This window comes from Bombus pyrosoma, linkage group LG2 (assembly GCF_014825855.1).
Source record: "Bombus pyrosoma isolate SC7728 linkage group LG2, ASM1482585v1, whole genome shotgun sequence".
NCBI classification, from domain to species: Eukaryota; Metazoa; Arthropoda; class Insecta; order Hymenoptera; family Apidae; genus Bombus; species Bombus pyrosoma.
In genome coordinates, this window is record NC_057771.1 from 4,420,828 (window position 1) to 4,435,131 (window position 14,304).

Consider the following 14,304-nt stretch of genomic DNA (forward strand, 5'->3'; position numbering starts at 1 on the left):
AAAAAAATCGCGAACACGTAGCGCGGTAGCCACAGCCACGACATTTTCTAAAATAATTGTTCATAATTAATTAATTAAAGGGAAATTTCGGTCGAAATTGGTGTGTGAATCTTACCAGAGGTTCTACCTTTGTCTTACGATGTTGAAAATTCATAACTTTTACCAGAGAACAGAGTAATTAAGAAATAATCATTAACATCAGAGGGAGAAGTACGTCTGTCCTTGCCGCGTAATATAGCTCCTTCTTAATATACCTTCTTGCACGTTCTATGCTCCTTACTTTCCTGTTATTTTGCCGCAGTTGCAGCCGTCTTCCGACGACCCCTCATCACCCAGGGGCAACTCCGTCAATTTTTGCATGATTTTCGCTACACGTAGTTAATTTACGATCTTTTGTGTACGAAGGACTTGGCACAGGATCTGAGGATGCTCCTACGGTTGACTAAAGGTTGACTATAATAATCGATCGTGAAATTGGCCAGTGGTCAACCTATAGTCAGCTATTTCAGGGGGAGAAGAATTTATATGTCGGGTTGGCGTTATGATTAGGGTTGGGGTTAAGGGCGTGAAACGAATCTTCGTTATGGTTAGACTTTGTCGTTATGCAATAGAGAAGGTATTGACTAGTGCAAATATGATTGTTACAAATATCGACAAGTAACCGTGGTAATTAGATACTCGAGACGCTAGTGACAATGATTCTAGGTTCGATAACGAATGCACGGTCAACGGGATAACTCTTTACTAAACGTAGAATACTTTGAAACGCAAATACGTTTGCTGGAACGCTCGGTATATACTGCTCGATGTGTAACTTTCCAAGGCGATCGCGCGAATAATAGACTGATGAAAATTTTCCTCTCTTTACGATTGCGTTCGTTTTTTTATATACTGGTTAGAAGCATCGAGAAAGTTCCAATCGCCGTTGCTAGGCAGTTTCTGCTTGGAGTTTGATTATTAATACAACGTGTGTCCCATTATATTGACACCTCCGAGGCAAAACGTCCATCCCGTGACCGTGCTTACGTTCGGCGACCAGTTGTGTCACTTCGAACCCAATCCCACTATCACAAATCTCGAACAAATACAATCGGATTGAACGACAACTGTTTAATTACGGTTATAGTACAATCTAGATTACAATATTACGGGATTTTCCCACGGTTCGAAAGGGGAGGCTCCAGTGTCCTTCCATCTCCGACATATATAATATTTGGAGACGTAACAATTGCAGATGTTTTACAACATTGTTAATTTTTGCAACTCGACAGAATATTTTATATCGATTAATAAGCTTTCTCAACTTCGTTCCAAGCATATACCGTTATTCAACAATTACGTTAATCATTAAATATACATGTAATTCTGATGTTTTCATACAGATAGTTCTGTTCTAATTCTGTTTCTAATATAAGATTATGTTAATGAGTTGTTTTAGGTAAATTATTAATTTAAGTACTTACATTGCTTTATTTAATAACGTTTGTAATTTGTAATTATAATTTAAAAAGAAAAAAAAACATAAAAGTACGAGTCCGACACCTTATCGCAGAGCTAATCGGGCTCTTTGCGTGTCGCTTGCTCAAACCTACATTTATGACTGATCGATTATTCCTACAACCACGGCCCTATTCTTCTTCTATCTTTTCATCTGAGAAATATTTTAAATACATCCTGTTAACCTATACACTTTGTTCGACCGTTCGTGGAGAGACGCGATCGCGAGGAAGCGAGCCAACGTAAATTTCCTTTACGATTAGATAATCGACGCAACAAAGTAATCGATCCCCTATTTCGTTTAGGATAATAGAGGTGGTTGAACTGATTATAACACTGAAGTAACAGGTTACAATATACACTTTGTTTCAACGACTTTTTAGACATAGACACTTACGCTCGGTGCGTATAGATATAAGATAAACAGATGACTGATCTATGACTGATAATCCAGTCAAGACGTTGACTGGTCAACGCATGAAAAACCAATCAAGAGATATTTACTGATCTAATGATGGAAAGGCAGTGAAGTTCGGTGACGATATTGTGGCGGAGGAAAGTTATTGATAGGTGTGTCTAGCACACGGGACCATCGGATTCGTTGATGGCAATTTTGGCTAGGAAAGTGAGGGCAATAGTCATTACTTCTAATTGGATAAGAAAAAGGTTTGTGGGTGCGGAAGGGCTCTAGCCGCTCCCGAGAGAAAGTTGCTTACGCAAGCACATTGGAAGAAAGTGTCTGATAACTAAATTATAATTTTCCTTAGATATAGATATGATGCATATACTTTAACATTAATAATACAATTGAGTGTGATATATTTTAAAGCACGGTACGACACATTGACCCACGTCACAATTTTCATGCTCATAGTGCTATATTGTTTTTCACATTGCTCTTCATTTTCTATTTGAAGCGACATTTTAATGTTGAAGATTCTAAAAAAAAAAAAAAAAAAAAACAATAAATTATAAGGATACGGATCGTTATCTTAAGAAGAGCATCTGGTAATGGTATATTTATTTTAACGAAAAGCAACGATTGATACCTGACACTGGCGTGTCAGAAACGAAGACTATATATTCTGTCTGTCTATCGTTAACATTGTTATAAAACGTTGTGAGGGCAAAAGAAGTGTGAAGCAAGACAAACGAAAAAGATCATTCAGTTGAGCAAAAAAATGTTCAAACGGTGAGCAAAATAGTCGGTAGAGTGAGCCACTATTGTGGCGCGTCGTAATATAACCCTTAGAGTGCAGAATACTCGAAGCCCGTGCCATCCGTACGGACGGTACGCTGCCAGCGCTGACGATCGCTGTGGACTGAATACTTTTTCGCTATACTGAACTCTGTTGATTGACTATTCAAAGCGCAAATCGTAATAAGTTATAGTAATCCTTTTGCACGAGATTAAATGATCCAAGAGCGTTATTTTTTAGTATTAATTATTTATTATAAACATTGAAATTTACTATAAATAATAAACTAGAATTTTGGTAGTAAATTAGAAAACAATAAACTAGAAAACTAAATTTAGCAAATATAATACAAGTTAATAATTCAGTTGTGTGTGAAAAATTTCAAAACAATTATCGATACATAATCCGACATCGCATTTTCTGTAATCGTATCGCGTGTCGTTCCTTCTCTTATTTTTCACACAAACAACACATTTTCTTCTTGATAATTGTTGTGCCGACACGATTAGGGGATTTTGATGGAAAATGCCTATCGATTAAACGAAACGGTAAATCCTCAGACTTTCTCTTTCCTCCTCCTGCCATGCTTCTGCGTTGGGAATATTTTCGTAAAATGTCTCTTATCAACGCTAAATGAAATTCACTAAATTTTTGTTTCGAAGCAGTAGATTTTTGATATAAAATATACGAATTATATATAGTTAAATCTAACAAGTGGAAGAATAATTTTTTGAAAAATAATAACCACTTTATAGTTTTCCTTATGGCCCTTTCCAAGATATGGCTGAAGCAGCATCATCATAACATCTCCAGAGATTCCAATGGCTGTGTTACTTCTACTAATGTTTGTTTTTTGTCCGGTATAAATTATGAAGTCCAATACATAATTAGTTTTACAGTCACTAAGGAGAAATAATTTAATGCCGAACCTACTTCTCTTGGATGGTATAAACTATATAAAATAACATCTGCCCTTGTACAGCAAAAGACTTTCGTCGACGCGTAGATTTTCATAATGTGCAAATGACTGCGAATAGGAAATCTTTAATTTATCGATTACTGGTCGTATCTTTTGCCAAAGGATCGTCACTTACTGTATTATTATCGTTAAAGTGCAACATTTGTAATAATACCATGTATCGATCTCGTGCTATTATTTTGCGGAAAATATTGCTTTTCAACGGTTCGTCCGTAGACCAATATTCTCTCACAGACAGTTTCAATTCTACCAAATGTCCAAATAGGACAAATTGTGAATGCAAAGTATTAAATAAAAGAAAAAAAGAAAAGACAGTTTCTTCGAACGCGGCATTAACATTGAAATGCATTTATATTTATCTCGCACAAACGTAATAGTATTACTTCTGCGTAAGTGCTCGGAAAAATTGACAAACGCATATATGCGTCCTTAGTCCACAGCGATGGCTTTCGCCAGACGCATATACACGTCCTTAGTCCACACCGATGCAACGGACGACGGCAGCGCAGTGGTTAGCGCCTTAGTCCACACCGATGACTTTCGCCAGACGCATATATGCGTCCATAGCACTCTAATGGATAACAAGAGGTTCGCGAAAGCCACTAAAGTGGCGCGTCGTAATATAAGACGACATCCGCGAAAGTCACTATAGTGGCCCATCGTACCCAAGAGGTTAATCTTTCAAAACTATTCTATATATCATCTATATGTCAACCCTGATTTCACAATTTATGGTCAATGGTCGAATAAACAACACGTATATACATCTTCTAAACGTATCTTTATTTATTCTTTAGTCTCCTAAAAATTAAATTATAATTAATTAAAATTATATTTCCTTACTTATTACCTGTTATATCATTTTATACTCTCTTTTAATTCCTTTCTTACCTACGTCAACTTCCACGCGTCTAACCTATGATCTTTATACATATTTCACTATTTTCACAAAGCTAACCGATGTTTCGATAAACTCTCACGCTAAATCAACATCGCTATTACGTTTCCTTCTCCATCTTTCGCACCTTCAGATTAGATACGCGTTTATTTCATTTACGCATCTTTATTACACACCTCGTCCTTTCACCCTATACTTCAACGCTTTTATCATTACTTGCTTCCCGCAGAACGCTTCACATTTTCAAACACGCTTTCATTAACGCTTTCGTTTACACGTTCTTATTTACACATTCACGCGCTACTTCTCCCTGCTACTTCTTGCTTTATTTCACACTTTTTCTTCCACGCTTGCACGCAGCCAACGAGATATTCAAGAGATTTCTCATTGTCAGCGATAAAACAAGCTGTTTTCCTTCTTCTCGTTAGTCCTCTTGCTGCTCCCCGTCGTCATTCCGGTCACCACAACCCACTTCTCCAGATGGATCGTCCAAACATGCTCGCCGCCAATTTACACTAAAGGAAACAAACCGATATAACCTATAACCTATAATATGACAACTAGAATTACCCTTCGCCTATTATATTTATCTTAACCCTTTTATGGCTATATGAATCTGCGATCGACATACCTTTATGGTAAACTTCCAGATACAAATATATCTTACGCAGCTTCCACCGTGCGGAAGATCCCGCTACTATCAAAAATACGCTCGTAAGATAGCCGAGAGTCACCGCGGACAAGATGTCGGTCGTGAACTACGTAGAGCTCAGATCGTTCACCACGTCCCCGTTTACAATAAACTATTCTGGTACTTTCGAAATTTAAATTTAACCCGTATAAAAAACCCGATCAACGTATCGTCCTTGTTCTATCCTATCGCGACGACATAGTCTTATTTCCCTGTAGTCTTCCGTATAGTTTTAACGGAGCTACTACTATTCCCTAACTAGACCCTTAGGGAAGTGAAACTTTGAAAAATTATAACCAGCAAGTATGTAACTATAGTAGTCAGTAAAATTCGAAATAAGTGTAAATCTAAGATATTACATTCTTACATTCTATAATATTCTTCTATGTAAAAAAAAAAAAAAAAAAAAGAAAAAACTAACTTTCCCTCGTATAATTATATTTCACGATTATATATATATATACACTTACGTGCCAATGCTAATGCATTGATCGGTATTTGTATTTATAAAGTACTACAGTTTGAAATTCACGCGTTGCATATACCGGTTATCGTTTAAACTTTTGAAAAATTAAAATTAACATCGAGAATTAGTAAGTAATTTAATGTAGTTTTTTGTACACTGGCACGCTAATTCTGCAACGTTCGATATTATTTTATAAAGGAGAAAAATGTTTAAAAAGTATGTATGACGTTCTGTCTCTTATGAGAACATAACCTTTTTCTAACGATAATTTTCTAATGATATTGCTTTCGATATCTTATTAGATTTGATGAGAAAGATAGTGTTTCTGGTATACAACAATTGAAATCATCGGTTCAAAAAGGAATTCGTTCCAAGCTTTTGGAGCTGTATCCCCACTTAGACGGTCATATAGATGCTATCGTTCCAAAGAAAGATGCTTTTCGAATTATAAAATGGTAAGCTTTCTCAAAAGTAATGGATTTTACGTTTAGTATTAGGTGATTTTGTTTATGTTTATTTTGTGATTAGTCACGACCATATAGAGATTATAGTAAATGCGGCAGGAGATCTTTTGTTCTTTCGTCAACGTGAAGGACCCTGGATGCCTACTTTAAGATTGTTACACAAATGTAAGCGATATCTTTCTACGATAAATAACATAAATAACACGCAACAAAGTTTGATTAATAGAAAGTTAATTTCAAACAAAATATTGTTGTATTTTACAATTTATTTTGCTTCGACATAAAATTTAAACATTCTAGACCCATTTTTTTTACCAATGGAACAAGTTGATAAAGGTGCTATCAGGTTTGTTCTTAGTGGAGCTAACATTATGTGTCCTGGTTTAACGTCGAAAGGTGCAAAGATGACACCCGTAGAAAAGGGAACAGTCGTTGTATCCTTTGTTGAAATAACTAGAATGAGGTTGTTTACCAGTTTCCAAAATTAATTGAGCATATTAAATTCTTAACTTGAAATATAGGCTGTTATGGCAGAGGGCAAGCAACATGCTTTAGCTGTGGGTGTTACTACATTGTCAACAGATGATATGTAAGTAAAAGAAACCTAGTATAGAATGTGCGAAAAATATGAAGACTGCTCCGTGCGTTATATTAATAATAATAATTTACAGAGTTAAGGTGAACAAAGGAATAGGCATAGAAAATTGTCATTATTTAAACGATGGACTTTGGCAAATGAGATCTGTGAAATAGAAGACTGATGTACATTGCCCAAGGTGTATTATACGGATATATTGATCGTTGTACGAATGCACTTTGTAACATTTTTGAAGATTAAAAGTGCTGTGAAGTGATAATTCCAATTACGAAATTACTCTCGTAAATAAAAGAGAAAGATTGACAATGCGTCTTTATTGTACAAACTGAATGTATATGACAAATTTATTATTAACTGTTTAAACGTATCGATATTATTTAAATGTAATTTTACAGTTTACATAAAATCAAGGGAAATCTATAAGGTAATAGAATAGTATGCGGTTATAAAAAATAATTAACCAGATCCTGATTTAATATCTGCTTGGCCTTCTTGATTTTCTGAAGGAACGGAACGTTCATTTTCACAATGTCCCGATGCTGGAGAGTACGATGAATTACTAGCATCGGAAGTTGGTGCGGAAGCGTTGCTTGAACCCGGTACGCTGTTATTAGTAGTATTATTTTCGCCAACGGCATGAGGAGATTGTGGATGATAATGAGGACTGTGCGGGCTGTGAGGGCCATGGGCGTGAGGACGGCCCATAGTATGTGGTGAATATTGCGAATACGGTTGATGGTAATACGGATGCGCGTATTGAGGATATGGTTGATGATATGGTTGTTGCTGAGAATAAGCATAGGATGGATGAGGAGGTCTTGGAGCTAGTGGAACATTTTGAGCCTGCTGAGTAGGTCCTGGTTGATATTGCTGGCTGTACCCTTGATTCGGTGGAATCATTTGCGGTGTATGTGGATTAGAAACTGGTCCTTGAGGTGGAAGCACCTGCGTTCCCTGGGTTCCTTGATGAGGCGGTATCGAGTGATTAGCTAACATTCCTTGTTGATGAGGATTATGTTGTATAGGAGGAGCTGGCGAAGAAACAGGAGGCATATTCGGCGTATTTGCAGTTGCGTTTGCATTTGCAGGTGCATTAGTGTTAGCAGAAACTGCTGCTGTAGCAGTAGTAGTAGCAGCAGTAGTAGTGGTAGTAGTAGTAGTAGTGGTAGCAATAGTAGATTGCTGTGATTGTAAAGAAGATGGTTGTGATTGTTGCGTCGGTGGCTGCTGTTGTTGTTGTGGATGCTGCTGATGTTGAGTTGGTGGTGGTGGCGGCGGTTGCTGTTGATGTTGAATTGATGGTGGTTGTTGATGATGTTGAGTCGGTGGTGGTGGCTGCTGTTGTTGTGATTGCGGTTGTGAAGACGGTGGTTGTTGTTGTTGTTGCTGCTGCTGTTGTGCTGGTGGTGGTGGTGGTGGTGGCGGCGGCGGCGGAGTTTGTTGTTGTTGCTGCTGCTGTAGTGGACTAATAGTTCCACTGTACATTCCAGAATTGGATGTATGTTGATTAGAATTTCCTTGAGCTGATGAAGGTTCCGCTTTATTTTCAGTATATGGTGGTGAGGATGTTTCCTTTTTAATTTCATTATTAAGTTTTTCGGTTCCATTTGTCTTTTTATCTATTGCATCATGATCAGAAACCTACAAGGTAATAGCAGTGCGTAACGATACTTGTGCATCAATGATAACAATTGTTACAGATAGTACTTACATCGGATGGTGTTTCATCGTTAATAGGAGCCGGAGTTGGAGTAGGAGTAGAATTTGGAGTTGATTCGCTGGATGCAGGTCCATCCGAGCGATTTTCTTCTGCACCTTTTAATCTATCTCGCCTAAGCGCTTCGTATTGTCGTTCCACCATCTTATTGAATGTTTCTTCATCTACAGCTGGTTTACAATGCTAAAAGAGGCACGTTTGGCTTCGGTATTTGAATAATTATCAAGTAATAATTTTAATGGAACGTATCTTATTAAAAATGATAACCCACCTTCTTCAATTCTTCTTGAAATATTTCGCTTGTCTCGATAAATTTACGTTTCTTTGCTTCAAATTTTTCTTCTATTTGTTGCAATTCAGCTTCGAGCTTTTTCTGTAACATTCAATGCCACGATATAGTAGCTAAAATAATATATATTACATTAATTTTATTAAAAATTAACTTCTCTCTTATTGTATGTATATACCTGATGCATTGTTAAAGATTGTACTTGACGGCGTAATACTTGCATTCGTTGTGTAGTAACAACCGAGCGAACATCCGGAACTACGGTATCACTAAATATCTCGTTAATAAGACGATGGTTTCGAGTATATCGAGAGTACGCAACGTGTTTTACGGAATATCCATCATCTTGATCTGCAAAATAAAAAAAAATCATTTATATAACTTTTACTTGTCCGAATTATATAAATTTATATACCATCATCATCTTCTGCAGGTAGAATATCTATTCTTCTATCTTGCGCTGCTTGTCCTTTAGCACTGCCTGAAGAACGTTCATGACTTTCTCGATCATCATTATTTTGTTGTGCGGCGCATAATGCTGTGATAAAAATAACGATATATTGTACTAAGAATGTAATATAAATAAGTAGTATACTTATTTACTTACTAATGTAAAATATTTACCAGATTTTCCTCTATTTTTAGCTGCGATGTAAGCTAAGTACGCAGGCGAATTGTGATAAGTTTTTAAACTTTTCTCATACTCAACCTATTGAAATTCAAGTAGTATTAATATCTAGTTTTACAGTTGTATAAAAATAGTACCCATATATATGATCTTTACCTTTTCAGCTTCATATTCTTCGATAAACTCTGTTTTATCCTCCTCTGGTAAGTCTCTCCACATCTGTCCAATAATCTTTCCTATTTCCCATAATTTTAATTCTGGATTTTGAGCTTTCACTTGATCCCAAACTTTTCTACTATATCTCATATAAGGCATTAGAGGTTTTTCTGGTGGCTTGGGTGGTTTGGGCATACGAGAATCAGCCTACTCGATATTAACACGCAATAAAATTTTGATAGATTTATAAGAGTAGTGTTACACTTTCAACATGATTTTATTAAATATTTATGTTATATATTTAAAAGGTACGTACGTTTGTATTTTTCCCAACTTTTTGTGGTGTAAATCCTGGATGACTATGAGGCGTTTGAATGAATGGGCTTTGTGCATCTTTCTATAGATTGTTATAAAAATTAGTTTTACATTTTGAAACACGTGTATAAGCTCATTTACATGAGAAATTTACTTACGCTATTAGTTGAACTACTGCTACTTCCACCAGAGGCTCTGAGTCTCTCTGAAATGTAGTTATTATACATATATATATATAAATAACATTTTTCTTTTTCTTTTTCTTTTTAATACATACAGATCAAAAAGGAAAAACGGTATTTCATATATAATTAAACAATTTAAGGTTAACAACACTTACGATTAGATGCAACAATATTTGAAGTAGCCATTGCCACTTGCTTATAGTTAGGAGGTAAAGCCATTTTGTACGTGAAGTGAGTTTTATTTTCTTAAAGGTATAACGAACACGCTCAATAACGTATAAATATTATTAATATTTATATCGTTTGTGATAAAAAAGAAACATAGAGTGTTCCGAATTTCAAGAGATTCACTGAATCATATCGTTGTGACGTCACAATTGTAGACAATGCTTCTTATACCGCGATAAAAATATCTTTTTTTTATTCTAACCTTAAACCAAAATTGTAAAGTTTGTCGAACGAGTCGAGCGAGTCGTAGTGAACGAGAATGATCGCGTGATGTATTGCAACGGGTTCAGCCATTGGTTACTAATTGTTAGTTAATTGCTGATTTTCATGAACAATTTCACATTACTGTAGTAAACTTATCAAATTAATATCTTATTTTCCACCTTTGTATCGACCAATTTTCACTTAAGAGATTAACGTCTTGAAAAAATTGATTTCACACGGTGGAAGAATTAGGCACTATGTCCCTAGTTTATTTTTCCGCTAACTTGTACACGGAATTCTTAAATAGCCAATATTTTCAATGACTTTTAATATCTGCTATGGTGCAGATATTACCTCGTAATTATTAATTTGATCTTATTTACGACCAATTCATGACTGCGATCTTCTTATAATTGTACATCAATGCTTATAACAGTTTGTAATAATTTATATTACTACCAACTTGTTGAAACCACTAAATATATGTCACTACAGTTGCAAGTTAAGCCTAATTTTTCTAATTGTTCTCATAATTCGTTAACAAACGAAAGCAGGTATTTGATGTCGTATTTATTCTATATTTGCGAGAATGCCATCGTTATTTCTACCAGCCTTGAAAATTAGTTTCACGGAGTATCATCGATATCTCACTTACTTATACTAGTTATTTTCGGTTTATTCACTCGAATTCGCAAACAGTATTTCGAGTTATTGCAACAAGTGAAATATTTATTTACAAATGCGTATACATATATTGAATAATATACTTACTTATGTACATACTCTTATAAAGAATTCTTAATGATTACATTTTAGTGGTTTCAATGTAATATTTATAAGTTATGTAATTCGGACATTTACAAAAATTATTTCCGATTAAAATAAGTATTGATTTCATAGAATACATTATAGACTTTGTTTCCCCTTTCAAATCGATGCATCGTTGGTATAGCATATACGGCAATGCTTAATATTTAATTTTGATTCATTTTATATTGCAACATAATGCGATTCTATATGTGAAAGCATAAAGGATATAGGAGATTTTAAGTTATTTTTTACATCATGAAAGCAATACATATGATGGCAGTGAGCAAATTGGCAGTGTTAATCATTTTTTCCCAAAAATAAATTAGGGTAAAATCTTAAAGCTTCAATTGTATCGTCTCTGCATGCTTTTCCTCTTTTTTCCGTGACTAGCAGTCTTTCGCGCGCTAAAAGGACCGATATACCCTCCGATTGAGCAAGTTCTTCTGCTGTTAGAGACCCTCTTTCTTTTATCTGTAAAAAAAATAAATAAAGTTAAGTTTTATACAAAAACTGTTCGAACGCATTTACTTACTAGATCTGCTATAACATCAACTATGACATTATCATCGTGCGATCGAGATTGAAGAACCATAACTCCGCTATCAAACACTCTCAATACTATAGGTAAACCTAAAGATGCTAATTGTCTACTGGCATTTAGTAAATCTTCTGGCGAAAGAAGTTCTAAACCTCTAGCTCTGTTTACACGACAATAAACATCTGTTAATGTTATCATTCCCCCAACTTCCTGCGGAATGAAATTACTTAAATATCTATCACGTATTATAAATTTAGTAACGATTACTAGGAATATTAACTTTAATTGGCTCTTCTAAAATATTTGCAAGTTGTTTTGCCAATTGCTTGAAATATTCGTTACTACTTTTATACGCATCTCTGGTAACAGGGTCATCAATGCCAAGACTCATTAAATAGGACTTAAATCTAACCGTTTCATCCTCTGTGATGTCTCCTTGTCTCTCCTGCAATGGTCTTTGATTATGAATGTCAATTTTACAAAGTAATCTTGTTGAGAGTCACCCGTATTTTTGCCGAGATGGTTTTTGAAATGGAAACCATGTCTTTGGCTACTTCCATGAGCTTCTTAAGATCTTGAAAAGCCATTGATATGCTTTCGTCTGTTGCCTTCTGTTGTTCCTGAAGGCTTCTTTCAATACCTATGATACCGGTTCGTGTCTTTATTTGTGGCAGAGGCTTATTAATGTCTCTGCTATTTTTTGTGTTGCTATCAGGATGTTCCAGAGGCACGATAGGTGTAAATTCCCAAATTCGTCTCGTAACAGCATCGGACAAATGTGTATGAAAATTTGGATCCAAACCTTCTTTAAACGAGAATTTAATATAGTTGCATACGCTATTATCCAACGGACCAGGCATTTTATCTGTAAAGCAAAATGTAGTATTAGCATTATTACGTAGCTCGATTTGCAAATATATTCTTCTAATAATTGTAATATACCGATCGGAGCTTCAGAAAGGTGTATAACAACTTTTTTACTGCGTCCAAAGGAAAATGGTCCAGGAATTTCTTCCTCGAAGAAAACTATATGACGAAGGGATAACGAAAGGCATGTATGACCGCGTGATATATCACCAGGTCTTCCCCAAAGAAATCTGTGGCTGGTAAGTACTAATTCACCGCTTTCAAAATTTGTCTGTCAAAAAGTCGAAGGTTATGTTTTACTTTGACGTTATGATTAATATACGTACCTTGATATCACCATCGTATATGCATATGCTAACATCGCGTCTTATATAAATTTCATTCGGAAGAAGTCGAGAATCAGCGTATTCAAATCTATTCATTATTTCTAAAGATTAAGATGCAGAATCAAGTGTGTTACAAGTACACGCAGAAAACAGTTTATCTCGGGCATAAACTGTCTTACTGGCAATTTTGACGTATTCTAACCGCAAGATGTCCTTCGATTTCGTTACAATTTACCTCCGCTCTAACGCTAAATCGTTGATATATTTTATGTTCTGTTTATCTACGCGTTTCCTAACAGCAGAATACCATAAATTTGACAGTTGATGTAATAATTGATTTTATTTTGTAAGCTTTTTGCTTTCGACTATGTAATTAGTACTAACAATTGCAATTTTATGTAATTTAAAATATCCACTTCATTTTAAGTAATTTAAAGATTGAAACTAGGACAACATGCAAAATTATATATGGATATATTAGACAAAAATTTATAGAGGAATTCAAGGTGATAATCACGAAATAGATGACATTAGTTGTTACTTTAAATATATTTGTTTGGAATTTATTCAGTAAACGAATCGTGTAAATAGAATCGCAACCATGATTAACAATGATCATGTATGTATAGTTAATAGTACGTGATCCTCCGTGTACTTGTTACATTACACGATTTTGTATTTTGTGATTAACCTTTTCATTTGTAATATATTTTTTTTTCACAGATTTTTAGCGTAAGGTTGTTTTTCGTTTGTTTATAATTAATATAGCATAATGTAATGTGTAACAATACACGTTATACCTTTCACAAGCACAAGCTCGAACGTACCTTATCTTAAGGGATATGTTACTATTATTAAAATTAATAATTTTAAATCTATACAAATTTCCATATACATTTTCCGCTCAATGAATCTATACTTTTAAATACACCATACTTTTAAATGTAACATGAAGAGATCGTAAAAACTGAAGAGCAAAATTACACACACGATCGAATCGAACTATTTAATGATATATGGGTAATTTATTCTTAGATTTCGTTTAGAAACAAGTAATTGCAGGCAGAATAAATCAAAATTACTTTATCGCGATTGATTTTGTTAAGTTTTCGTTTACATTCGTTCTGTTTACTCTTCTATTGTAAACTGAATAACAGCAAATAAAAAGATTTTTCCAACATACGGGGAGAATTAACTTTCTCGCAAGAAATAGATTTCTCTTCAGATTCTTAATTAATTTGTTTGTAAC

The 14,304-nt window shown here is 34.9% G+C and overlaps 3 protein-coding genes and 1 long non-coding RNA gene across 4 annotated transcripts; 1 reads left to right on the forward strand and 3 right to left on the reverse strand.

Moving 5' to 3' along the window:
* Positions 1-4,437: 4,437 nt before the first annotated feature.
* LOC122572609 lies at positions 4,438-5,564 on the reverse strand. The gene is made up of 2 exons (XR_006318512.1): positions 5,205-5,564; positions 4,438-5,088 (listed from the first exon to the last, which is right to left on the reverse strand). It is a non-coding gene; the product is annotated as an uncharacterized LOC122572609 (long non-coding RNA).
* Positions 5,565-5,645: 81 nt separating this feature from the next.
* Positions 5,646-7,098, forward strand: LOC122572603 (malignant T-cell-amplified sequence 1 homolog). The gene is made up of 6 exons (XM_043737753.1): positions 5,646-5,946; positions 6,033-6,185; positions 6,259-6,359; positions 6,495-6,628; positions 6,716-6,783; positions 6,866-7,098. The coding sequence occupies exons 1-6, from the start codon at positions 5,936-5,938 to the stop codon at positions 6,945-6,947; spliced, it is 549 nt and encodes a 182-aa protein (XP_043593688.1). The 5' UTR covers positions 5,646-5,935; the 3' UTR covers positions 6,948-7,098.
* Positions 7,079-10,842, reverse strand: LOC122572592 (extensin-like). Its single transcript, XM_043737725.1, has 10 exons — positions 10,238-10,842; positions 10,056-10,102; positions 9,899-9,979; positions 9,583-9,789; positions 9,423-9,507; positions 9,214-9,336; positions 8,977-9,149; positions 8,781-8,882; positions 8,504-8,692; positions 7,079-8,433 (listed from the first exon to the last, which is right to left on the reverse strand). Exons 1-10 carry the CDS (start codon positions 10,299-10,301, stop codon positions 7,249-7,251), a joined length of 2,256 nt encoding a protein of 751 aa, XP_043593660.1. The 5' UTR covers positions 10,302-10,842; the 3' UTR covers positions 7,079-7,248.
* A 373-nt stretch (positions 10,843-11,215) lies between these two features.
* LOC122572598 (vacuolar protein-sorting-associated protein 36) lies at positions 11,216-13,301 on the reverse strand. Its single transcript, XM_043737738.1, has 6 exons — positions 13,056-13,301; positions 12,805-13,000; positions 12,366-12,727; positions 12,143-12,307; positions 11,857-12,072; positions 11,216-11,795 (listed from the first exon to the last, which is right to left on the reverse strand). Exons 1-6 carry the CDS (start codon positions 13,149-13,151, stop codon positions 11,622-11,624), a joined length of 1,209 nt encoding a protein of 402 aa, XP_043593673.1. The 5' UTR covers positions 13,152-13,301; the 3' UTR covers positions 11,216-11,621.
* Positions 13,302-14,304: the final 1,003 nt, after the last annotated feature.